This window comes from Phasianus colchicus, chromosome 29 (assembly GCF_987193195.1).
Source record: "Phasianus colchicus chromosome 29, bPhaCol1.hap1.1, whole genome shotgun sequence".
NCBI classification, from domain to species: domain Eukaryota; kingdom Metazoa; phylum Chordata; class Aves; order Galliformes; family Phasianidae; genus Phasianus; species Phasianus colchicus.
The window spans coordinates 505023-529452 of NC_143464.1; the positions used below are offsets into that span (position 1 = coordinate 505023).

The 24430-nt window shown below is 51.2% G+C and overlaps 2 protein-coding genes across 3 annotated transcripts; both read left to right on the forward strand.

Moving 5' to 3' along the window:
• Positions 1–10700: 10700 nt before the first annotated feature.
• On the forward strand, positions 10701–17102 carry LOC149914419 (zinc finger CCCH domain-containing protein 11A-like). 2 transcript variants are annotated; one of them, XM_090126834.1, is made up of 6 exons: positions 10701–12857; positions 13499–14162; positions 14414–14500; positions 14790–15128; positions 15435–15511; positions 15633–17102. In XM_090126834.1, exons 3-6 carry the CDS (start codon positions 14473–14475, stop codon positions 15687–15689), a joined length of 501 nt encoding a protein of 166 aa, XP_089982960.1. In that variant the 5' UTR covers positions 10701–12857; positions 13499–14162; positions 14414–14472; the 3' UTR covers positions 15690–17102. The 2 variants fall into 2 exon arrangements, with proteins under 2 accessions (XP_089982960.1, XP_089982959.1); XM_090126833.1 differs by having other exon boundaries at positions 10701–14162.
• Positions 17103–18715: 1613 nt separating this feature from the next.
• LOC149914420 (uncharacterized) lies at positions 18716–23709 on the forward strand. The gene is made up of 3 exons (XM_090126341.1): positions 18716–18767; positions 20165–20579; positions 22613–23709. Exons 1-3 carry the CDS (start codon positions 18716–18718, stop codon positions 22881–22883), a joined length of 738 nt encoding a protein of 245 aa, XP_089982467.1. The 3' UTR covers positions 22884–23709.
• The last annotated feature ends 721 nt before the right edge of the window (positions 23710–24430 follow it).

A 24430-nucleotide genomic window follows, 5' to 3' on the forward strand; every position in this document is an offset into this window, starting at 1 on the left:
TACTATGAGAAAATGTGCAAGTTCTACATCTGAAATATGTTCTCAAATATTCTCTAAATAAAAGACTGCATTCAATATAAACCTACAAACTTGAAGAAAAATATATGATTGTAAGGTATTAAGCAACCTTTTGCTTTAGGTACTGTTTCAAAAAGTTTCACAAATTGGATTAGATGCCCATGTTTTAATCAGGCTTAAAAAATTGCTACTTATCTATACAGTCAGTTTCTTCACTGACAGCAGGATTAATCTGCAAATCTCACTGGTTAATGACAATGCTTCAATATACAATACTAATTATAGGGCTAAAAACTTTGCTCCTGCTGAATTCTGTATCTATGGAACAATGTAACTTTACATAAGTTGCTCCAAATAATGCATCTGAAAACAAGTTTGGAACTCTCAAACATTATTCTGTTTTTCCAAGAAGTCATAAGACAGTGAACTTTTCTTCTCAACTGCGCTGCTGCTGTCTACTGGTTTCAGCATACTGACTCAAGGACAGCCTGATTCCTGCTTCTAAAATCTACACAGTATTTTAGGAGAGGTTTTTTTTGTTTCTTTGTTTTGTTTGTTTGGGAGGAGAAAAAAAAAAAAAGTTCCTATAGACATATAAATGTAAAACATTATTATTAATGTCATTAACAAAATACTGAAATAACTTATAATACTAGCAGTTCAATGCTTCTCTTCGAGGAAAACAAAAGGTTAGGTTTCTTACTTCAGTTGTCTGTGAAGACAAATTTTATCAGTATTTTTTTAGTTGATTCATTATTTCCTTGATAGATGTGTTTTATTTTTCTCCAGAAATATGCAGTCTTTCAAGCAGACAACTTTTCATCCAGTGACAGAAATAATTTTGTTAGCCAACTATGCTTTTCCTCACATTTAGTTTCAGACTCCAAATTCATCTTGTAACGTGCTTACAGTGCATAAGATATCAATTTAATTAAAAAAAAAAAAAAAAAGGAAACAAAACAAAAACCTAAAACCTTTTGCTTGTAAATATTTTTGGCTAAAAAAAAAAAAACAAAAAAACAAACAAAAAAACCTACAACTTAAAAATATTTTCTTTTTTTTGTTGTTGTTTAAAAAAGTGTTGGATTAAAAAAAAAAAAAGTTGGTTTCTGTCTCCATATACTTGTATTTGTATAGTAGATATACTTAAATGTAAAAAAATGTAATCATGATGTGAAATCAACCATGTTATAGTGTTGGCTACACTTAAAACAGCATATAAAATATTTTAGTAGAGTGAAAGCACATAGCCAAGTCAAAGCAACAGAAATCACAAGATATTTTTGCTAGTTAATTAACATAATTGCTAGTTACCATGACAAAGTGTTTCAATAGGTCTTAAATCACTTGATGTCAATGGAAGAGTCTTCAAGATAGGTGCTTCTTAACTTGTTCTAACATTTTTTTTTTTTTTTTAAGATAAATCTCAAGTATTTATTTCCCCTAAAACACCTACAAGAATACTGTACTAAATTTGCATAGAAATAGGACATCAGACATTTACAGTTTGCAGGCATGTGGACTTCACGTAAGCACCCACAGGATCAAATTCAAGGAATGGTATTTAGAAACTACACTTGCTTTTCTTAAAACTTGATCTGTTGTGCTCTTAACCACTTGCACCATTGCTCATCTCGTTTTTTTTTTTTTAGAAGAGATTCTAAAGTTATACTCAAATATTAAAGGAAAAATCTCCGAAAAACATGTCATATTTAGACAAGGTGAGCTTCTTCAATTGAATTTTTACTTGTTTTATTTTTATCTTTGTCATCAGGCAATGAATTATGTCTTGTTTCCCTCTCAAGACCCAGCATGAAATGTATCTGAATGCTATCTTTTCCTCAACTGGTCTATTCAAGTCTTCTGCAAAAACAATTTTGAAGATCAAAAGTAGTGATTTCAAAGCACTCTTAGTAATTCTAATGCTGTATTTCCTATAGAAGAGCTAACTAGAAACTCAGAATAAAGGATACAGTAAATATTAAATTAAGCTCCAGTTATTACAATTAGTAATCCTGGAATATCTTCATGCATTTTAGCAAAAAGCACTTGAGATTCAGATTTAATCTGAAATTCAAAGACAGTTTCTATTTAGATTTTTTTTTTTTTTTTTTAAGGAATATAATGGAAAAACTTACAGTAGGAGCAGCCGTAGACCTCAATTCTTAACCCAATTTGGCCTTCTCCATTCCAATCTAAAGGAACTATACGTACATAGCGAGCAATGACTGGGTGTTGCAAATCATGTCGGACCACACTATCAGAGTTTGTGTTTCCAGGAAATGCCTAAGGGAAAGAATAAGAAAATTATTTTATTATTTCTATCTCATACACTGTAAAGATTCTGTTATGAAGGAAAATTTTAGGTAGTGAAGACCTCCGAGTGACTAGTTAGCACTTAAGTTTGGTTAAAATGTTTTCTTTGATACTGAGCAAATGAACAGTGGTTTTAAAAAGTTTTGTAGTGCTCACAACACAAACACTGTAGCACTGGAACCTCGTGCTTTCTCCACAATAGATACAGTAAATTCAGATAAGAGCTGCTGCTAGATAAGAAAGTATTTTGCATCACTGATCCATTGCTCAGTTACTAAAACATTTATAAAGATGTCCAAAAGGGTTGTTCTGTGACAAGATACCCATCCTCTAACAGATTACAAACAGCAGTCACTGTCTTGTAAACAGAAACACTGATATATCCTATTTCCTACAGCAGACCCTCCAATTTCTCAAATTTCCAGGAATACAAAGATCTTTCTTTATTTTTTATGTACTACCTTCTGGAAAATGAGCACACAGTTTCTCTCCTAACCATAGTTACCTCCCACAGCAAAATCAGCTCTTTTTTGACTTTGGAAGTCAAAAAAGTACAAAACACAGTACTCTGTCATGGTTTTATAATTTTGTTATCGGTATTCCACACCAAACATCATGTAAAGCACAGGTAATTAAAGAGTTAATACTCCAGTTCCGTGGACTGACAACTTTCTGGATGCCTGGTTCTCAGAAGAAAGGAAGAACTACACATCCCAGGGGACTTCATGTTCAGAGAGGAAGATAAGCCATGGGAGGGAGTCATGGGATCTTGCTCTCTGGCTCTCTTGCTCACTGCCTAGCAGTGTGTGGGTCTGCTCCCCAACCGTGTGCCTTCAGTTCAAAGTAGGCCTTTTAGTTTCGGACACTCTCTCTCTCTTATTTGATTTATTAGCCTCAATTTCAATTATATTATATTATATTGTGTTATCTTGCATTCCAATATCATGTTTAGTAAAATTAAGTTTTCCTCCTTAGATTGTTGCTGCTGTTCTGGTTTCTGGGCCCAGCTCCCATCTCCCTTCCCTTCCCCATTTTCCGTCCTGTTTTTGGGCCAGGGGGCCTATGGGCTTGCTGCCCCCTGTCGAGGGCACACGTTGATCTAGATAACTCCGTGACAGACTCTCAAGTAAAATTTAAAAATGACTGAAGTAAATTCAGTGCTTCTTTTGTAATTTTGTACCTCTTGGTAAAAGATTTCATAGTACTCTGCTTAAAAGTAAATGATACCTATCTGTTAACATAACAGATTTTATTGTCTTTTCATCTCATGCACAAACCATTTGTTTTCTAATGGTAAATGTTAAAGATTGCCTTTTAGTTATTTTCAGCATTTTCAGAGAAACATCATAAGTCTTCATGAGTAATTTTCAATAAAACGAGTATCTTGGAGCAGTAAACAAAGAAAGGTGATCTTTGCCACACAAATAAACCCATATATAATCCTATAATACATTCAAGTACTGGAAATAAAAAGAAATGAAGAAACAACTAGGCTGTAAATATATCTACTGCAAAATATAGTCATCAAAATTTTGTAAAGCCAAAAATTTAGGTTGACACTTTGCATATAGATACAGCACTAGATATTTCAGATGAGTATCCATCTTGTATACTGCACAGTAGATCTAGGTGTAGGTAAAGATTCACAGAACCCTTTCCTTGATGAGCTAAAAAAAAATAATGCATGTAATATTTTTTATAAGGTTGGTTGTTTGTACTGCTGCAATTATTGTGCTAAATAATGATGAAGACACTCATGGCTTCATAGTAAAACTTGTTAGGTACAAAAATTAATGCCTGTGAAGCACTTCCATATTTGAGTGCTAAGCATTTATGAGAAATACAATAGTTCTGTATTCTGAGCTGAATAGCAGACAGACAACAACAAAAAGCACAGGCCGAACAAGAACTAAACAATCTATTGAATAACTGCCTACCATCTCAGATTTAATGCTGTTATGTCCTTGTTAGCAATGCCTCTGTACCATCAAAAACTATGGCAGAAAGTCACAGAGATTCAAAGGACCGCTTTGCAACAAGCTCCTCGTATACTGCATGAACATTCTTTCATCCCTGCAGCACTCTCAGCTAAATCAGGATCGCCCCACAGAAATAATTCATTTTCACTGCTAACAGTCTTGCGAATTGGCCTACCACAGCTAGTACCATTTTCAAGACCTGCTGCTTTGTGCTGCCAATCAAGTTTCTTAGCTCCTCTCCCCCCTGCCCCAATGGCAGTCACACTTCATGATCTCTGCTTTCCATGCTGGAGCTGCAGTTGGACTTAGGTTTCTCAAGTCCCTTTCAGTCTCAGGAGGGAATAAAACAGCCAGAATGGAATGGATGCAATGCGGCTCTCTCTAGGACACCTGCTGCCTCAGAAGAGTTCACATCTACTGGACAGCTACAGAGCTCCTACAAAAGCATCACACACAAACAAGGAAGGAAAGAAAAACCCAGGACACTGTGCAGGGGTCCTACCTCTCACTAGGTGATGATACCTGTTCCGTGTACAGAGGATGGACATAAACTGCACCTCATCTGTTCCCCACTTCTTCTCCCCCGCTTCGTACAGGCACTTCAAGACATTAGGGGTGACAAAGTAAGGCTCATGGAGAAGACTGGGCGTACAGGAGATCTTAAATCCCTTGCAGCTAGAGCACTGCTGGCGCGTACTTGTCTAGATCACCGATATTTTCCAACAAGCACCTACCAGGCACGGCAACCCACAGCCAAAATCTCATTGCCCCTGCCAAGTAGCCAGCCTGTCGAGAGACCTCTCATTAGAGACTTGCAAACAAGGCTAAAAGCATTATTTCCATTTCACAGGCTGGCTTCTCTTCACCACGCATCACCTGCACAAGAATAGATTGGGAAGCACATTACTACGCACCTGAGCATCTTGCTGAGCATGGGCATCATCCACATACATTCCTTCATCTCTGTTTCCCTGCAAAGACACAAGGATAGAAGACTCAGTTCACCAGAGCATCTACTGGAAGCAACTCCTGAGAATTCCCCGTTCATGAAAAGCTGCTGGGGATGGATAATGGAGTCCTTCAAAGGGAACACTAGCTTACAAATGAAATGCAGCTCAGATGTACTTTGGGCTTCCTTCTGAAACGAGCAGCAACCCACTTTACTGGGACATTTAAAGAAGAGCCCACAGCACTCATGCACACCCAGAGTCAGAGTTCCCTCCCCGGAGAGGCTGGGTTTGAGGAGCAGGTCATGGGACACACAGGGTGAGAAAAAGCCAGCCTGGAGCTCCTCACCACTGAGTGCAGAGCTGTGCCCACAGCTCTGAACATTCACCCCCTTCTCCCCTCAGCTTGGCTCACCATTGCGAGGGACACGAGGACCCTTCGAAACATGGGAGATGTGTCAGATACGATGCCATCCTCAAGGGAGCAGCCATATTCCAGCAAGAACACACACACAGCACCCGTTAGGAGCAGGGCCACCACCTGGGTGCTGCCCACAACATTTGCCAGCTGTAACCTAGCTAAGTACAGAACTGTGCCCAGGGCTCCCAGCAGCACTGCAGCACTCCAGCCATCATCATTAGTGCTACAGCCTCCAATTAAGAAGCGCAGACAGAAGGAAACTGACAAGAGAGCCTTTCGCACTCCTTACGAAGCTTGTAGTTCTCATTAATGCGACGAATCTCTCCATTGGTGCGAGAAGCCAGAATTTCCATTGGGCAACCTTCATCTGCTCCTGCTCCCTAGGGAATCACCAAGGCAAGACTTAAGATACCAGCACCTGCTTGTGACGTGCAACCAGGTTTCTTTAAGAGAGAGAAGACATGCATAACAAAGCAGTAAGTCCTTGGCCAGAACTTAAGCAATACAAAAGGAAGATTTCCAAACCTTCACAGCCCTCCTTAGTTCGTGCACGTCATACATGGTGGTGGGAGTGGTGATCAGAACCCAGCTGATGCTGGGAAACATTTAGTTTGGTCAAGACGTCAGTGATGGCATCTTCATCCGTGCCTGCAAGAAACAAATGGAAGCTAGTCAGGATGCTTGCACAAGGATCAGAAGTGCCCTCTGGTCTTGTGCCACCTCCAGTCCCTCACACAGCCAGCTCTCAACAGCTCCAGGACTACATCGATGCACACAAAGCTGCCAGGACCCACGCCACCAGAGCAGCTGCATTTTGGGACACGAAGGGCAGTTCTGTTTCCACTTTCCAACAATTTTTAGGGCAGTTGTGCAGCAGAGCAGTGCAAGCAGCTATGCTTCCCTCTATCAAACCACCAGAGCAGCCATTCGCAGTGCTGGGGAAAAAATAAAAGTTGACCATGGAGGGAGATCAACTTAGCAAAGCCCTTCATGGCCTTCCTGAGAGCCTGCGCTTCTTGCTCAGCGCTGAAACTTGAGACCCCCTCGATTGTTGCCTAAGGCCACAAGAAAAGGATTTAGCAAAGGCAGACCGACGCACGCAGAGTTGAACTGGAAAAAAAAAAGAAGACAAACATAAAAGATGTGAACACAGAGATAGTAAAACTCCACCCACACAACTGATGCTTCTCTCTCACTTCTGTCTCACACGGCAGCCTGTTCTAGTGGGACTTCCCAAGCCTATCAGAAAGAAGCCACGGGGGCACAACTGCATGGAGAACATATCTCCATACTGCTGCCCACGGAGTACCGGGTTTCCAGTGAAACAAAAGCTGGACCACCCGGCATCTGTGTTCAGGCCCACCAGGCCTTCTTCCTAGCAGTTCTCCACGTCAATCATAAAGCAATGCACTCCCATCATAGCCCTAGTCCTGACTTCTCTTGTAGCAGGTAAGGACCAGTATTCTGCACCATTCCTTTTGCTCTGCTCGGCACTGGGAAGGCTGCAGCTGGAGAACAGCGTCCAGCTCTGGGCTCCCAGTACAGGAGACAGCTGGACATGCTGGAAAGAGTCCAACGCAGGGCTACCAAGATGGTGAAGGGACTGGAACACCTCTGCCATGACAAGAGGCTGAGAGAGAGGGGGCTGCTCAGCCTGGAGAAGGGGAGCTCAGGGGGATCCCACCCACGGCTGTAGAAGTTCTGCACAGAAGTTTGTCCTGATATCCAACCTAAACTTACCCCATGCCTGTGTGTCCTGCGGAACCCCACAGATGTGACAGTGGGCTGCTTCTCAAAGGAAACCAGTGCTCGGCGTCGGGAGCGGTGGAGGAAGCAGCTGATCCTGCCAATAACGGTGCCATCGCGCGTCCCTCCCCGGGACTCCCACACCTTCCTCTCCCCAGCCCGGCTCGGCTCCTCGCAGGCTGCAGACACTGCTGAGGCACTCGCGCTCCAGGCCGTCATCTTCTTCCCGTGCCGCCGGACCGCTCTCTGCAGGGCTGCGCTGAGCTCCTGCTGCTGCACCAGAACCGCAGCTCCCGTGCTGACGGACGGCGGAGCTTCGTGCCGGCACCCACAGCACGCGGCCCCCGGGCTGCTGGCGGCACGGCAGGATGCTCCCGTCCCCGCCTCCCTCCCACCGCCCCTCGGCTCCGGCATCCTCCCGTTATCCGCCTGAGGAAACGAAGGCCCCGCACAGGGCTCTGGACGGGCTGACCGACGGCTGATGCCAACGGAACGACGTTCAACACCGCCACGCGCCGGTCCCGCACTTCGGTCACGACGACCCGAGGCATCTCTGCAGGCCGGGGGCAGAGCGGCTGGAAGGCCGCGCGGAGGAAAAGGATCCGGGGGCGCGGGCCCCGGGGCCCCGGAAGCGGAGCGGGCGCGCGGAGCGAGGCAGCGCCGCGGGCAGCCGGGCCGGGGCCACGCGGGACGCGCGCGATGATGACGCAATGACGGCGCGACCGCGGGCGCAAACGACCCCGCCGGGAGCGCCCGCCCCGTTCCGCGGGCCGACCAATAGGAGAGCGGGAGAGGCGGGGCCGAGCGCGGGCTCTCCGCCAATGGCGGCCGCGGGATTCCGTGCCGGGAAAGCGGCGCTCCGCCGCCCCGCGTCCCCGCCGCCGCCCGCCCCGCGCCTCGGGGCCCCGTCCGTCCCGCGTCAGAACGGAGCCGTCCTCCGGAGTCGGCGTCGCGGCGGGGCGCCGCCGGCTGAGAACCGGCGGCTGACTGCGAGCGGCGGGACGCCCGGTGTCCGGGAGCGGCTCCTGGCCGAGCCGGGCAGCCCCGAAAGAGAGGGACCGACCCCGCCGATCGAGACGCGTCGGAGCCCGGCAGAGTCGGGCGGCCGCCTTCGGTTCCGGCTCGGCTCGGCTCGAACGGTCAGCAGCGCCGTGCTGAGCCGCTGCCCCGCAGGCGGAGGACTCGACTGCCGTTTTCTGTATTCACGTCTGTCCGAGAAGAAAGCTGGCGGCGCTGGCGCTGACCAGGGAGAGGGAGGCCGGGGGCCGGAAAGCTCTCGGGCTGCGGCTCCAGGGCAGGCAGAGGAAGTCACGGCGCCGGTGACATCAGCCGGGCTGCTGGGACCTGCGTGCTGTCACGCTGCGTTTCCGTGACGACGGCGGGCTCTCCCCGAGGAGCCGAGGGCAGCTTTGCTGCTGAGTTCGTTACCCGACGAAGCCCGACGCGGGGGGGCTGGGCAGACAGTCTTGCCAAAGAGGCCCGTGCTACAGCAAGATTGACAGCACGACGCCTTTTGTTCCCCTTGAGCCCTGGCCAGGCTTCGGGGCGAAAACCAAGAGGAGAAAGAGGGCAGCGGCTGTTCCCTCGGACTGCTCCGTACATTGGTTTACTGTGTGCTAGAAAGGCTGGAGCTGCTTGCAGCGGCTCTGGACGCCTCACTCGTGGGATGGATGCATTGCTGTGCAACTTCCCCATGGCTGGGAGAGGTTCTTCAGATCCTCCCTGCAAACGGGGCTCCCCAGTGACTGCAGATCTGGCTGATGGTAAAGTGCTGGGGCAATTGGTCGTGGATCTTTCTTCACCACTGTGCTCACGTGGCAATGAGTAGGCCCACTGCCTTGCTTATTCCCTTTACTGCTAAGCTTCTCTTTTGGCTATAGACGCTGCCAATATTACTGTTGGTTTTATTTTGTCATAGGCAGTAAAATAAGCCTATCCCAAAGACGTTGGTGTCTTTGTTGCAGCTGTTGAGCCCACCGATTGGCACAACAGCATTAACACATGATGGGCACGTAACTTGGACATCAGGAACGTGACTTCAAAGGCTTCAAAGCATCGGGAATGTCTCCTTTGGAGAGAGACTGAGAGGTTTGGGCTTGTTGAGCCCGGAGAACAGAAGGCTCATGGGAGACCGTGTGGCTGCCTTTCAGTACACGGGGCCTCACAGATCACCCTTGCTGAGGGTGAGCACTATTCCCTCATTGAGGACATTGATGAAGATGTTGAACAAGACCGGACCCAGCACCGACCCCTGAGGAACACCGCTGGTTACAGGTCTCCAACCGGACTCTGCACCGCCAACGACGACCCTCTGCGCTCTGCCAGTCAGCCAGTTCTCAACCCACCTCACTGTCCACTCATCTGTCCACACTTCCTCAGCTTTGTCATAAGGATGTTGTGGGAGACGGTATCAAACGCCTTGCTGAAAGCAAGGTAGACTACATGCACTACATCCACCCAGCCAGTGACAACATCGTAGAAGGCTACCAGGTTGGTCAAGCATGCCCTCCCCCTGGTGAACCCTTGCTGATTACTCCTGATAACCTCCTTTTCTTCCAGTTGTCTGGAGATGGCATCCAGCACAAGCTGTTCCATCACCTTTCCAGGGACAGAGGTGTGCCCAGGTGGCCAAGAGGGCCAACAGCATCTTGCATTAGAAATAGCGTGGCCAGCAGGAGCAGGGAGGGAATCATCCCCCTGTACTCAGCCCTGGTGAGGCCACGCATTGAGCACTGTGTTCAGTTTTGGGCCGCTCACTACTAAAAAAAGACATTGAGGCCCTGGAACGTGTCCAGAGAAGGGCAACAAAGCTGGTATGGGGTCCGGAGCACAGGCCTTACGAGGAGCGGCTGAAGGAGTTGGGGTTGTTCAGTCTGGAGAAGAGGAGGCTCAGAGGAGACCTCATTGTAATCTACAACTTCCTGAATGGAGGCTGTGATGAGGAGGGGTTTGGCCTCGTCTCCCAGGCAACAAACAGGACCCGAGGAAATGGCCATAAGTTGTACCAGAGGAGGTTTAGGTTAGACATAAGGAAGAACTTGTTCTCTCAGAGAGCAGCCAGGCACTGGAATGGCTGCCCAGGGAGGTGGTGGAGTCACCGTCCCTGGCAGTGTTCAAGAGGCATCTGGATTAGGAGTTACAGGATATGGTTTAGTGCTTGTGGTAGCAATGGTGATGGAAGGATGGTTTTTTCTCCTTTCCTTTTTCTTCTTTTCTTCCCTTCCTTTCCTTTTTTTCCTTTTTTCATTTTGTTTTCTGTTTTCCATCTTTTCTTTCCCTCTCCCCTTTTCTTTCCCTCTCCCCTTTTCTTTCCCTCTCCCCTTTTCTTTCCCTCTCCCCTTTTCTTTCCCTCTCCCCTTTTCTTTCCCTCTCCCCTTTTCTTTCCCTCTCCCCTTTTCTTTCCCTCTCCCCTTTTCTTTCCCTCTCCCCTTTTCTTTCCCTCTCCCCTTTTCTTTCCCTCTCCCCTTTTCTTTCCCTCTCCCCTTTTCTTTCCCTCTCCCCTTTTCTTTCCCTCTCCCCTTTTCTTTCCCTCTCCCCTTTTCTTTCCCTCTCCCCTTTTCTTTCCCTCTCCCCTTTTCTTTCCCTCTCCCCTTTTCTTTCCGTCTCTTTTCATCTCTTCCCCTTTCTTTCCTTTTTTCATTTCTTTTGATTCATTTTGTTTAGTACTTTCTTACTTTTCATCTTTTAGATTCCTTTCTAAAAGAAAAGATAGAATGGGAGACAATAATTAAAGAAACAAAACCTGCTTTGAAAGCCATGGGGCCGGATGGATTGAACCTTGGGGTGCTGAGGGGGTTGGCAGACGTGGCTGCCAAGCCGCTCTCCATCATCCTTCAGCAGTCCTGGCTAATTGGGGATGTGTCCTGGCTGTCCCTGAACATGTTTAAAGAGCTCTGGATGTGGTGCTCAGGGACATGATTGAGTGGTGGGTTGTTAGAGTTAGGGGAGTATGGTCAGGTTGTGGTTGGACTCGATGATCTTTCGGGTCTTTTCCAACCTGATCCATTCTATGATTCTATGGATTTAACAGCAGCGTTCTTGTGGGAGCTGCATTGAAACTTGCAGTGTCTCTGGGTCCCCAGAATTACTTTCTCCAAGCTGATTCGTAGGTGCTGGCACTTCTTTAAAGCAAGAGCAGCTGCTGATGGGAGGAAGGTAGTTCAGGCTCATGAGCTCTGCAGCATCTCCCAGGATGGTACCAGAGGAGGCAGGAATGATATTGCAGAAGATGAGAAGCTCCCCAGCAGGAAGCCAGAAACCCTGCGGGAGAGTCGGAGCACGTGTGGATGCCCAGGAGGTAATGCAGCCCCAGTATTTGAGAAGCGTGTGGCCAAGGAGCTGCGGCCCAAGAACAGAGCTATTCCGCCTTTGCAGAATAGCTGGCATCCCAAGAAGGACTCGTCTGTCCTTGTAAAAAGCAGGGGGAGGGCACGTCCAAATGCTTGCTGGTTGCTTGGGAGCTCAAATCCTCCAAGCTGGAGGCAGCCTGGGGGTAACATCTCCTTGGTCCGATTGTGCAGCACCTGAGCAAGAACTGGCTGCATGAGGGTCATCTTAATTTCTCTGTTCTTTTACTTAAATAAACCCGTTGGGAGACCGTGGTGTTGGTTTCCTAAAATTTGGATCTGGGAGGTGAGCACGCCCTTTGCTTATGATGGAAGCACAGAAGTGATGAGGGCACTCGCTGAGGTCACAGTCATCGCCGAGGTGGGAGCGTTTGTGGCACAGCCGGTGAGCAGAGCTGGTGCTCTGGTGAGTGTGCTGCACGCAGAGACTGAGCTGTGAGCTTTCCTTGAGAGATCACCCTGCGAGAGCCCGTCGGAAGCACCGCTGCGGCGTGTGCGTGAGCTGGGCACAGCTCAGGCTGAGCAGGCCGAGCAGGTGAGCTGGGTTTGGTGCTGGGTGGTTGCCGGGAGGTGTCTCAGCAGGAAAGCTGGGCTGGGGTGGGCACGCTGCATCAGCCCTCATCCCGGCTGGCAGTGAGACAGAGGGAGTTTTCTTCAGGACAGCAACACCAGCCATGTGCTTCAAGGCACGTAACTATTGAGGAGATGGAGAACGCTTGCTGTCAGAAATCATGGCAGCTGTACAGGAGCTGGGTGTATTTTGGGGACAGTCCTTGTAACCAGCTGGTTTCGAGACATTGCCCTGCCCGAGAGTCTAAACTGCACAGCAGAAGAATGCTGGGAAAATGCTTCTTCCTCACTGTTTTTCACTTGCAGGTTCTTTCCTTAGGGTTCCTTTTTCCTTTCCAAAAGGAGATTTTGGGGATCGAGGCACTTGAAGAGAGAGTGAAGCCAGCTCTTTCCAACAGTGCGGGCAGTCCCTGTGGAGAGGACCCCGGGAACTTGAGCTTCCCCTGAGACGTTCCCCAGCATGTCTCAGCAGGGAGACGGACGCAGTTGCCATCGCTGCTTTGCGCGTGGAAAGGTATGGCTGGGTTTCTTTCGCTTGGGTTTCTCCTTTCTCTGGTTTTGGAGGGGAAGGGGTGGAGCAGGGGGAGCCCTGCTGGTCCTTTGTTAGCTCAGTAAGCGGCTGGGTTGTGCACTTGCAGCAACAGGACAGCATTGCCAGGCTCCTTAACCTGCTGGGGCAGGGTGGGAGCAGAGAGCGGGCACTGCCCTCCTGCCAGCTGCACCTGGTTATGGTTTGCCAGCTGCCCTGGGTTTCTGCTGAGAAGTTAGTTCTAGCTGCCTGCAGTAGTAAAGGGTGGGGAAGAAATAGTGGTGAAGAGCTAAGGCTGTGTACGGTAATTTTGCATGGGTTGAACTGTGGCACCTGAAGTCACTGTTTCCCTCGGAATAATGCTGGTGTTTGCAGGTGTGTTGGTTTAACCCCCCGAAGTGATGTCTGAGAGCGCCCGTCTTCTCCACCTGAACGATGAGAAAGCTGGATATGCCCAGAAATTGCAGCGCGTGCAGATGTTGTGAATGCGCTCCCAAATGTTTCCGTTAGTGATAACTAACGTCTCAGCACTCTGATACCCACCTCTGGCACCATCTGGAACGCTGCATCTCTTTGCAAACGTTGGGTGGCCGTTTCCATGGCCCTTCCTTTATTTCTCTCCTCAGAAGCAGCGCGGCGCAGTTCCCTGTGCTAGGGAGCAGCACCCAGCAGGCTGCCAGAGATCCAACAGCGCCTTGCAGCGCACAGAGGGACGCGATGGGGACGGACCATCCTTAGCACCACGCAAAAGTGAGTCTCTGCAGTCCTCTGTCATGAAGTATGGAAGAATGCATTTTAAGTATTACTTCTGAGCGGTGCAGCACTGCAGGGATGTCCGGTAACCATGGTGGAAGCATTAGAGAGGCCGACAGCAACAGATGGCAGCAGTGAGACAGAAGTGTGTGTGTAAGTGGTGGTGCTCAGAGCTGAGTGCATTCCCTGTAGGGACAAAAAATCCGTGCCTCGACTTTTGCAGCTGATAGCGTTTTGTGTGCTGACGCAGCTTTGCTCTGCAGCATGCAGAGCTGTCAGGCAGACTGGGGTTCCTCTGCTGCCACCTGAGCGGGAATGAGAGCAGTAGTGCTTTGTGCAAGCGCACTGCAGTTTAAAGATCAGTTTCTGTTCTGGCTGTAGAAGAGTGTCTTTTGGTTTTTGTGGTGGACGTGGGCTAACAGGACAGTGCTGCTCCTGGTGTCTGTGAAATCAACACACAATCTGTTGTTGTAGGGACGGAGCCTGCGCGTCCATGGAATGGTGCTGGGCTTGGGGGGAAACGGAAAGCCTCCCCAGGTAAGAAGCTCTTGTGAGCTGTGGTGTGGGTACCTGCCTCTAAATAGGGCTGCATGAAGGGCTGTGTGGGATGGAGGAGAAAAGAAGGGGCACTGCAGATCTGTGCTGACTGCAGAAATGGCACAGCGTTGTAGCAGCAGAAAGGCCAATTGAAGAAACTACGCTTGAGGAGCAGAAGTTTGTGGTTGGCTGTGCTAAAATGCTCCTCCAAAGAGATGCTCTTCATGTCTTTCTTGTTTCCTTTCTGACAGAAGCTGATGCAAGCAGGCTTGCAGTGAAGCGCAGCCTTGCAGGAAGCCAGGGGAGGAGCATGGAGTGTGGCACAGCCCCCAAGAGAGGTACAGACACACAGCAGCATCTGGGTTTGGTGCACTGTCTTTCTAGTTAGGCTTTCTGTCTGTCCTTTCCTGGGACTGCTGTCGTTGCGTGTTGCTTGAGATCTTAATCCCTGGGGATTACAGTTGCCTTTCCTGTCCCAATTGGAAATGGCCCACAGTTCAGCCAAGATCCCAAGGTCCATTGCTGTGAACACTCGAGAGTTCCTAGCATTGTGGCCCATTTTGCAGACCGAAGGCAGTGTGTGACTCTCTTTTAATCTTGCTGCTTCCCCTTGCTTGATTTGAACAGGGAGAGGTGCTGAGCCAAACGGCAAGATGTACGCGAAAGCTCCTCTCCAGGCTCCAGGAGGGCTTCCTGGAACAGCAGGTCCCAGCAGAGGGGAAAGACCTTCCCCTGCAGTTGACAACCACTCCCTCTCCAAGACCATGGCTGCAAGAAAGCGCAAGGGAGTGGAGGAAGAGGAGCAAAAAGCAGAGCTGTGGCCTGCCAAGAAACAAGTGAAGGTGGAGCGCGATGGGGAGAAGGCTCAGAGCCCACATCAGAGCAGAGGCGGTGTGCCAGCTCCAGCAACACACCCTGGGCCTGCCCCAGCGCCGACTGAGCGGTTCCGGACCTCAAAGCGAAGAGGTAGGAAGGTGCTGCAGCTGCCCTGGTGAGGTGCTTCCCTTATCAGGTGCATGGAGTTTGCTTAGGATTTGCTTTGCTTTCTCCTTCTCTCTGCGGAGAGGGGAAAAGAGTAGAAGGCTGCCGAGTCCAATGGCAAGGAAGTGCCAGAAAGTGTAACCCTCTCTTTTCCCATGAAATCCATGACGGCCTTCTGCTTGTCCCACTGGAAATACCCTTCCCTGAGAGGCTTCCTAGCCTGTTTTCATGTACCCATGTTTCCGCGGTTTTGCTGTTGACAAACTGAATTTCTCTCCTCTTTCTCTATAGCAAGACGACAACGACAAAAAGAGAGGAGAGCAGAAATGAAGAAGGCTGCTCTGAGAGCTGCCGCTGCACGTGCAGAGGTGAGTCCTCGGTGAGCACAGACACGGCTCTTGTTGTTCTCTGTCTGTCAGACGTGAAGGGGATTGTAGAATGCTGGGGGAAGCGGTGTCCTACTTTGACGCTCGCTTTCTTTCTTTCCAGTCCTCCACAATGAACAGCCTTGTGGAGATGATGGAGAAGCTGCAGCTGAAGGACTGAGTGGAGGAGCATCAGAAGGCAGCGGCTTCGTGGCAGCAGCCCAACTTGGCACTCTGGTTGCAGTCCATCAATAAACAATTGGAGCTTTGTATTCACAAAGAGCGCACGGCCTGATTTGTCCAGTGGCACTCAGTGAGCTGCTGCACCACCTCCTCATTATTCCACTCGCGGCGCTGGGTCAGAACTCCCACATCTCCATCAGGGGATGCTGCAGGTTATAGAAGCAATGGATGCACCAGTCCTTGGCCCTGCCCATAAACGCACTGCCTGCAAAGCACGTGCACAGAACTGCGAGTAGCACGGCCTGAGCACAGGCGTGCTGAGTTAGAGAACAGCTGTCTCGAGCTGTCTGAGTTTCTCGGGGCAGCACTGAGCAGAAGTGAGCGTGTGCCCCTCACCCTGCAGGCGTCTCTGTTGGGGGAAGAGAGGCTCCGCCGGCTGCCTGATCCCGGAAGGCAGAGGTGTTCTCCTGACTTCTCTGCAGTGCTACCTTGCCTCATTGTCCCCCCTCTCTTCAGCCGTTTTGATGCTACTTTTCATCCTTTGGGCAGAGCATGAGTCACTCTCATCATCGCACAGCTTTGTACTGAGCGGTGTGGAATTTTCTGGCTTTGCTCTTAAAAGCCTAGGCTGAAAACTGCAGCGTGCATGCTTAGTTTACATGGGGACATGGGGGGGGACATCCCCTAACCCCCATTATCGAAAAATAAACCTTAATTGCAAAAGTGAGGGGTGTCAACCGCCGACCAATGGGAACAAAGTGGTCCGTGGGGGTGACACTGTGGGGGTGTCCCCATCTCCAGTACGTGACACCACCAGGGTGCCATGAAGGTGTCCCCAACTTTGGTGGTGTGACAGCACGATGCTGTGTCCCCACTTCTCCAGGAAGTCCTCCAGCTGGTTACAGTGTCCCCAGCTTCGGCTCAACGTCCCCAGGGGGTCCTTTTGTCCCCTCTGCATGACGGTGACACCCGATGCTGGCTGCCGAACGCGACACCCGATGACGATGACACCGCGTCACAGCTGTGCCACGCTGGTGTCACACAGTCCCCTCTGGTGGTGGCACAGAGTTCACCACCGTGCGTGTCCACATCCTCATGTCAGACGATGGTGACAGCGCCAGAGGACTCCAGTGTCACCAGGTCCAGTTCTAGGTGGGCCTGGAGGGGTGACAAAGAACAGTGAGAGGCTCAGTGACAGCATGGTGACAATGCAGAGCTGCCTGTGCCTGGCCCCATGCGGTGGTCAGAGTACAGGGAATGGTGTCACCCGATAGATGGTGGCACACAAGTGATGGTGACACCAGATGACGGTAACAACAGTGACAGCCAGGGATGGGGACACTGCGTCACGGCTGTTCCACATCGAGGTCACCCTGTGTCACGGCGTCACCTGAAGACAGTGACACTCAACGACTCCCAGTGGCATCCAGTGAAGGGAAGAACCAACAATGGTGACACCACCGACCCCATGTCACACCCACAGCAGACCCCACATGTCCCCGACTGTCCCCAGCTCCCCTCCCTGTACACTCCTCGTCACCTCTTCAATGAGGATGGCACCGCTCTGCAGTTGTGCCAGTCCTCTTCTTGGTTGCAAGTGTCCCATTTGGTTTTGTCATCCAGTATTTTTGGGAGAAAACGTGTGGTAGTTCTAAGAGAAGGGGTATTTCTGGGAGAAAATATCCTCTTTTTGGAAGAGAAGGTGAAATTTACCACTGAAATGTGGTATTTCTGGGAGAAAATGACATACTTGAGGGAGAGAACTCGGAAATGGTGGGAGAGAATGTCTTCTATTCGAGAGCAACTGTGGTATTTTTGGTGTGACGACTGGTCCTTTGGGGAGAAAATACGGTAAATATGGGAGAAAATGTCCTCTTGAGGAGTGTCAAGTAGTACTTTTGAGAGAAAATGTCAGGTATTTCTCAGAAAACTGCTGTTTCTGGGAGATAGTAGCATCCTTGGTTGGAAAATGACAGGTGTTTGTGAGAAAGCTGGTATTTTGGGAAAAAAGGCCGTATTTTTAAGACGAAGCTGGTATTTCTGGGGGAATATGTCCCGTCTTTGGGAGAAAAGTGGTCTATCTTGGAGAAAATGTCATGTATTTGGGAGAAAACTGGTCTATCTGGAAGAAACTGCCATTTTTCTGGGAGTAAGTGTGATCCTGAGGAGCGTCAAGTAGTATTCTTGGGATGAAACGTGAGGTATTTCTAAGCGTAGTGGTATTTCTGGGAGAAAATGTCTTGTTTTGGGGGGAAAAGATCACATGTATGTGAGAAAGCTGGTATTTCTGGGAGTAAACGCCATATTTTTAGGAAAAAATGGGTATTTCCCGGATAATCGGTCACATAGTTAGGAGAAAAGTGGTCTATCTGGGAGAAAATGTCCTTGTTTTTTGGTGGAAGAGATCATGTGTAGGGGACTAAAATAGTGTTCCCGGATGAAAATGTCACGTATCTGTGAGAAAAGTGGTATCTGTGGGTCACAGTGCTGTTCCCCAGGGGTCGGTGCTGGGGCCTGTCCTCCTCAAGATCTTTCTTGATGAGCTGAGGGCACTGAGTGCACCCTCGGGAAGTTTGCGGATGACACCAGGCTGGCTGGAAGTGTGGATCTGCCTGGGGGTAGCGAGGCCCCACAGAGGGATCTGGACAGGCTGAAGAGCTGGGCTGAAGCCAATGGGATGAGTTCCAACAAGGCCAAAGGCCAGGTCCACGTTCTGTGGGAACGTTTGTGGAAAAGTGACTTTAGGTAGCTTAAATCTCTGCCTTCTGACACAAGAGCAAAATGGAGCCAGGAATGTATTCTTAGTTCCATAACAAGAGTGTCAGAAGGAAACACCCTGAGACTTCTTGTAGGGGTGTCCATTTGCTGTCTCCCAAAAACCAGTCAGGGGAAGGGCACAAGAGGGGTGTGCCCTGCCAGCTCCAGGTCTTAAGACCTTAGAAACCCGGTCTCTTTCAAAAGTTGAGGGAGTTTCCATTCTTAGAGCTCAGCCCTGAAGCCTTGCTGGTTCAATTCCTCTCAATGATGCATCTAAAAGATGCGGTGCAGGTGGGCAAAGGTCCAGGTGGGCCAGCGGGTGAGTTTTACCACAGCCCGACACAGATGGATAAGCTGCTTCATTAACAAGTCCAGCTTTTACTGCGGGGCTGGCAGCATCTGTGCTGTTGTTCCATCTGCAGTCAGGAATGTCACACTGCCTTTTTTTCAACCCACATTTACTCTTTCACAAAAGAGCATCAACTTCTGATACTCGTTCTGCAAACTGGGGAAGAGTAACCCGCAGAATGCTAACTGCTGCAGAGGACAGGTTGGAAGACAGCCGCTCCACGCGCCCATTGTGCCACAGCAGCTCCTTGCTGGATGTGCCTGGCATAACTGGTTGGCTCCTGACAGCAATCCCTCACAGTGGGGAGGAAAGCAGCACTTGCACAGCTGGTTTTAAGAGCGCTAACCAGGCTCAGCTAAAATGCTCAAGGGAGACTGTCTTCAAGCACGGTCACAGGATGCGTTTGTTATACTGAGGACTAAAGGAGATCACTTCAGTTTGACATCAGGGAGGAGACGGGGTAAAACTCCCCGCTGGCCCACACTTCAGGATCTGTGGCATGTTTTTCTGCACAGCTGCCGTTTCTAAATTTGGAAAGAGACAGTAAAACATACCTGGAAAGGGTTGAGAAGTCAGGGTCTCCGTAGCTACAGAGAGATGTTGGATGCTTCTTTCTGTGGGAATGTTTGTGGAAAAGTGACTTTAGGTAGCTTAAATCTCTGCCTTCTGACACAAGAGCAAAATGGAGCCAGGAATGTATTCTTACTTCCATAATAAGAGTGTCAGAAGGAAACACCCTGAGACTTCTTGTAGGGGTGTCCATTTGCTGTCTCCCAAAAACCAGTCGGGGGAAAGGCACAAGAGGGGTGTGCCCTGCCAGCTCCAGGTCTTAAGACCTTAGAAACCCGGTCTCTTTCAAAAGTTGAGGGAGTTTCCATTCTTAGAGCTCAGCCCTGAAGCCTTGCTGGTTCAATTCCTCTCAATGATACATCTAAAAGATGCAGTGCAGGTGGGCAAAGGCTCCACAGCTGTACAGCATCTACGGGACAGCTCTTATTAGGCGGCAGGTGTAACTGCTTCCCGAGGAGCTGTGCAGCCATAAAGGCATTCCAAAGCACCTCTTGCTCTTACATGAACGCATCATTGGCTTCATCTCACTGCCGTGCTTAATTCCCAGTGCTGACAGGTCTGTCCGGCAGCTCTGCCTAGAGAACCAGCATATGTTTCAGGCACGTGTCCTGAACGAGTCACTTCGTTTCAGCGAGTTTAGCGTCAGTGAGAGCTCCCTGCCCCAGCAAGTCTACCGAGCACCTGTGTTCTCTTACATCCCCGCACCACGCCGTGCTGCTCAGCGAGTCCAGCGCAGCTCTGCAGGACCCGGGGGACTACAGAACACGTGCCAGCGGTGAGCTGAGCTCGTTCTTCAGGTCCTGCTCCGGCCTGTGCCCTTCTCACATCCCACGCACCGAGCCCGGCCGGGCCACCGCTCGGTTCTTCCTTGGAGGAGAAAGTGGCCAGAGATGCCGCCGCAGGAGCCGTGAGAAAACCGGGCAGAGATGCGCGCTCGGCTTTCAAGAAGCGCCAGCAGCTCGGAATCGGCCTGGAGAAAGCGATTCTGGGGAAGCCGGAGACGCCGCACGTCTCAGCGCGGCTCCCGCAGGAGCGGTACCGTTCGACGGCGTCGCCACGGCGACGGCGCCTCAGCGCCTCAGCGCCGGTCCGTCGCTACGGCGCCGCGCCGTCCCCGCCGAGTGACGTCATCACGCCGCGACCCGAGGAGGCGGCCGTGCGGAAGCGGTGCGGGGCGCCTCGGGGCTCCGGGCGCCGCCTCGGCTCCTACAGGTGGGTGTTCGGGGGGCGCCGGGGCGGGGGCCGGGGTGAAGGCGGCGGGGGGGCCGCGTGCCGCTCTGTCTCGGCCCCGCGGGGTCTCCGTGGTGCTCGGGGCTTCCCTCGGCGGGGGCGGCTGCCCTGCGTCTCGCCGCCTCCCCCACCCCGTGTCTTTCGCTGCCCTCCCCCCCTCTCCCCCTGCCGCTGATCGCCCGCACCCCCCAGTCCCTCTGTGTGCCCCCCGGGGTTACACCCTCCCCCCGGTCTCCCTCCCCTCCAGTCCCCCCGTTCTGATCGCCGTAGTCCTCTTCCACCCCTCCCCTCTGTGCCTCCCCCATTCTGATCCCCAGGGTCCCCCCCCGATCCCTCATCCCTCCCCAGTCCCCCGTTCTGATCCCTGGTGTCCCCCCACCCCCCCACCGCTCTCCCCATTCTGTCCCCTAGAGTCCCCCCCTTTCCCAGTCTCCTCTATCTGACCCCCGAACCCCCTCTCCTCCCCCCGAGTGCCCCCACTCCAATTCCCCCATTCTGATCCCCAGAGTCTCCTACCACCCCCCATTCCCCTCTATTTGACCCCCAGGGTCCCGTGTCCTCCCTTCTCCTCCCACCTCCTGGCCCCTTTTTTCTGACCCCTAGAGGTCCCTGTAACCCCCTGTGCGCTCCTCCCTGACCCCTGGAGTCAGTTCCTCATTTTGACCTCCAATTTCCCTCAGCCGGACCCCATAGAAGCCTCGCACAACCCCTGGCTCTTCCCTCCCACCCCTCCCTCCACCCCCAGATGCTCTTCCTGCCTTGTAGAAACTCTGTTCACCCCTTTCCCCCACACAAGCCACTAAGTTTCCCCCCAGACTCTTTTTCCACCCCATAGACATCCCACTCTCCTCTTCTCCCCCCCCAATACTTCCCTAAGGTGTCCCCCAGACTCCCCTTCCACCCCATAGAAGCCCCCCACAACCCTCCAGATTTCCTCTGCCACCCCTTCTCCATTCCTAGACCCCTTTTCCTCCCAGCAGAGACCCAACTCACCCCTTTTTTCCCCCACACAACCCCCCGTCCACTCCCAGACCCCCCTTTCTGCCCTACAGAAGCCCCCTTTCCACCCCTCAAGTTCCCCTCCACAATGTACCCCTCCATCCCCAGGCCCCCTTTTCACTCACAGAAGCCTCGTTCTGCTCTTTTCCCCCTCACAACCCCCTCTCTCCATCCTCAGAGCCCCTTTCCACGCCACAGAAGCCCTCCACAATCCCTCAGTTTCCCCTTCCAACCTTTCTCCACCTCCAGACCCTCTTTCCACCTCACAGAAGCCCCACTCACACCTTTCCGCCCATAGATTCCCCACGAGCCCCCCCCTATATACCCCTGGAGGCATGCAGAAGAATCTGGAGATGTTGTAGAGGGGTTTGGGGCATCCAGTTGGTCCCCAGGTGGATCCAAGGTGTCCTTGGATTCATACAGAAGGATCTGGAGATGTCCCAGAGGGATCCTGGGGTGTCCAGGGGGTCCCAAGAATGGTCCTGGGGGTCCCTGGAAGGATCTGGAAGCTCCCAGGATGGGTCCAGGAGCTCCGAGGAGCCACTGGGATGATTTGGAGATGTCCCAGTAGAGTCTGGTAGGGTCCAGAGAGTTCTCATGTGGGTCTGAGTGGTCCTGGAGTCATCCCGTCATCAGAGACATCTCTGGGGATGTCCCAGAGAGGACTTGGAGGGTGCAGGGGGTTTTCAAATTGATCCAGGGGGTCCTTGGATTCGTCCAGAAGGGTCTGCAGACGTCCCAGAATGATCCTGTGGAATGTGGGGTGGTCCTCAGGTGGCTTCAGAGGGTCCTATTGTCTTCTGGAAGGGTCTGGAGATGTCCCATGGGTGTCTTGGGGTCCCCAGGCGTTCCTGGAGTCCTCCAGAGGTCTCTAATGGGGATTTTGAGAACAACCTCACATAGTGACACATTCTCGCTCTTCTTTGTCCCCGTGGGATCGCCCCCAATAATGTCTGTTTCCATTAAAATCAATACTATGTCACTTTTCTTGTATATTTTTTGCCACTTCCTTTCAGAAATGGATGGTTCCCACCAATCCCTGTGCAAAGCCCCACGGAAACAATCCCCCCAGGGCCACCGATTGACACCGGACAACCACTTGTCCCCAAAGTTCTCACTGTCACCGTAACCGTGGAACCTGGGGCCGTACCAACGTACCTTGAGAGCCCCATCCGCGTCCTACAGCTCCTGGACGCTGTCACCCTGGCTGTCCATGACTGTCCCATGCTGTCCCCCCTGCCATGGTGGCACAACTTCAGCACGGTGCCATCCTCATTGAAGAGGTGACGAGGAGGGGTACAGGGAGGGGGGCAGGGGACAGTCAGGGGACACGTGGGGTCTGCTGTGGGTCTGACATGGGGTCGGTGGTGTCACCATTGTTGGGTGTCACCTTCACTGGATGCCATTGGGTGTCACTGAATGTCACTGTCTTCAGGTGGCGCCGTGACACAGGGTGACCTCGATGTGGAACAGCCGTGACGCAGCGTCCCCATCCCTGGCTGTCACTGTTGTTACCGTCATCTGGTGTCACCATCACTTGTGTGCCACCATCTATCGGGTGACACCATTCCCTGTACTCTGACCATCACATGGGGGCAGGCACAGGCGGCACCACGTTGTCACCATGCTGTCACTGAGCCTCTCACTGTTGTTTGTCACCCCTCCAGACCTGCCTACCGCAGGACCCGGTGACACCGGAAACCTCTGGTGCTGTCACCATCGTCTGTCATGAGGACGGGGACATGCACGGTGGTGAACTCTGTGCCACCACCAGAGGGGACTGTGTGACACCAGCGTGGCACAGCCGTGATGCGGTGTCATCACCGTTGGGCGTCACTCCTGGCAGCTGGCGCCGGGTGTCACCGTCATGCAGAGGGGACAAAAAAAACCCTGGGGACATTGAGCCGAAGCTGGGGACACCGTGACCACCTGGAGGACTTCCCAGGGAAGTGGGAACACCACATGACAATGTCACACCACCAAAATTGGGGACATCCCTGTGTCACACCCCAAAGCTTGGGACACCTTCATGGCACCCTGGTGGTGTCATATCCTAGAGTTGTGAACACCCCCCAGAGTTTGGGACAGCCCTCTGGAGACGCCATCTGTGCCCTCCCCCCACAGAAAACATTGTTCCCATGGGGCGGGGTTGACACCCCTCACTTTTCTAATTAAGGTTTATTTTTGATAATGGAGGTTGGGGGATGTCCTCCCCATGTAAGTGATAAAGGGCAGAGGAGCGGCTGTGGGGCTCCATGTGTCACACTGGGGATGAACTCTGGGGACAGAGGTGACTGCAGCATCCTGGCCCCATCGCCACTATGGCCCTATAACCAGTACAGCTCCATCTCGTAGCCATCCCTCGTCCGTATCCCACAACGTTATCCCATCCCATATCCATCATATCCACCCCACAGCCATCTCAAACCCATCCCATATCCATACCCCCACATCCTATCCCCATCCTTAACCCTATATCCATAGCCATTCCGAATCCTTATCCCCACATGCATCCCATGTCCATTCCATCTACTTATCCCATGCCACTATCATCCCAATCCCATCCCGTGTCCATATTTCATCCCCAATCCATCCCACATTCTTCAGTGTTGGTCCCATGTCCATCCCAAGCCCATCCCATATATATTCCATTTTCCTATCTCCCATTCCATATCCACCCCATATCCATATCCCCACACCCCAACCCTACATTTCACATCCCAATGCACATCCAACATCCCAAGCCCAGTTCCAAACCTCATATCCCAACCCCACATCCAAGCCCCACCTCCCACCTGTCAATCCCATTCCCATCTCGCACCCCCTATAGCAGT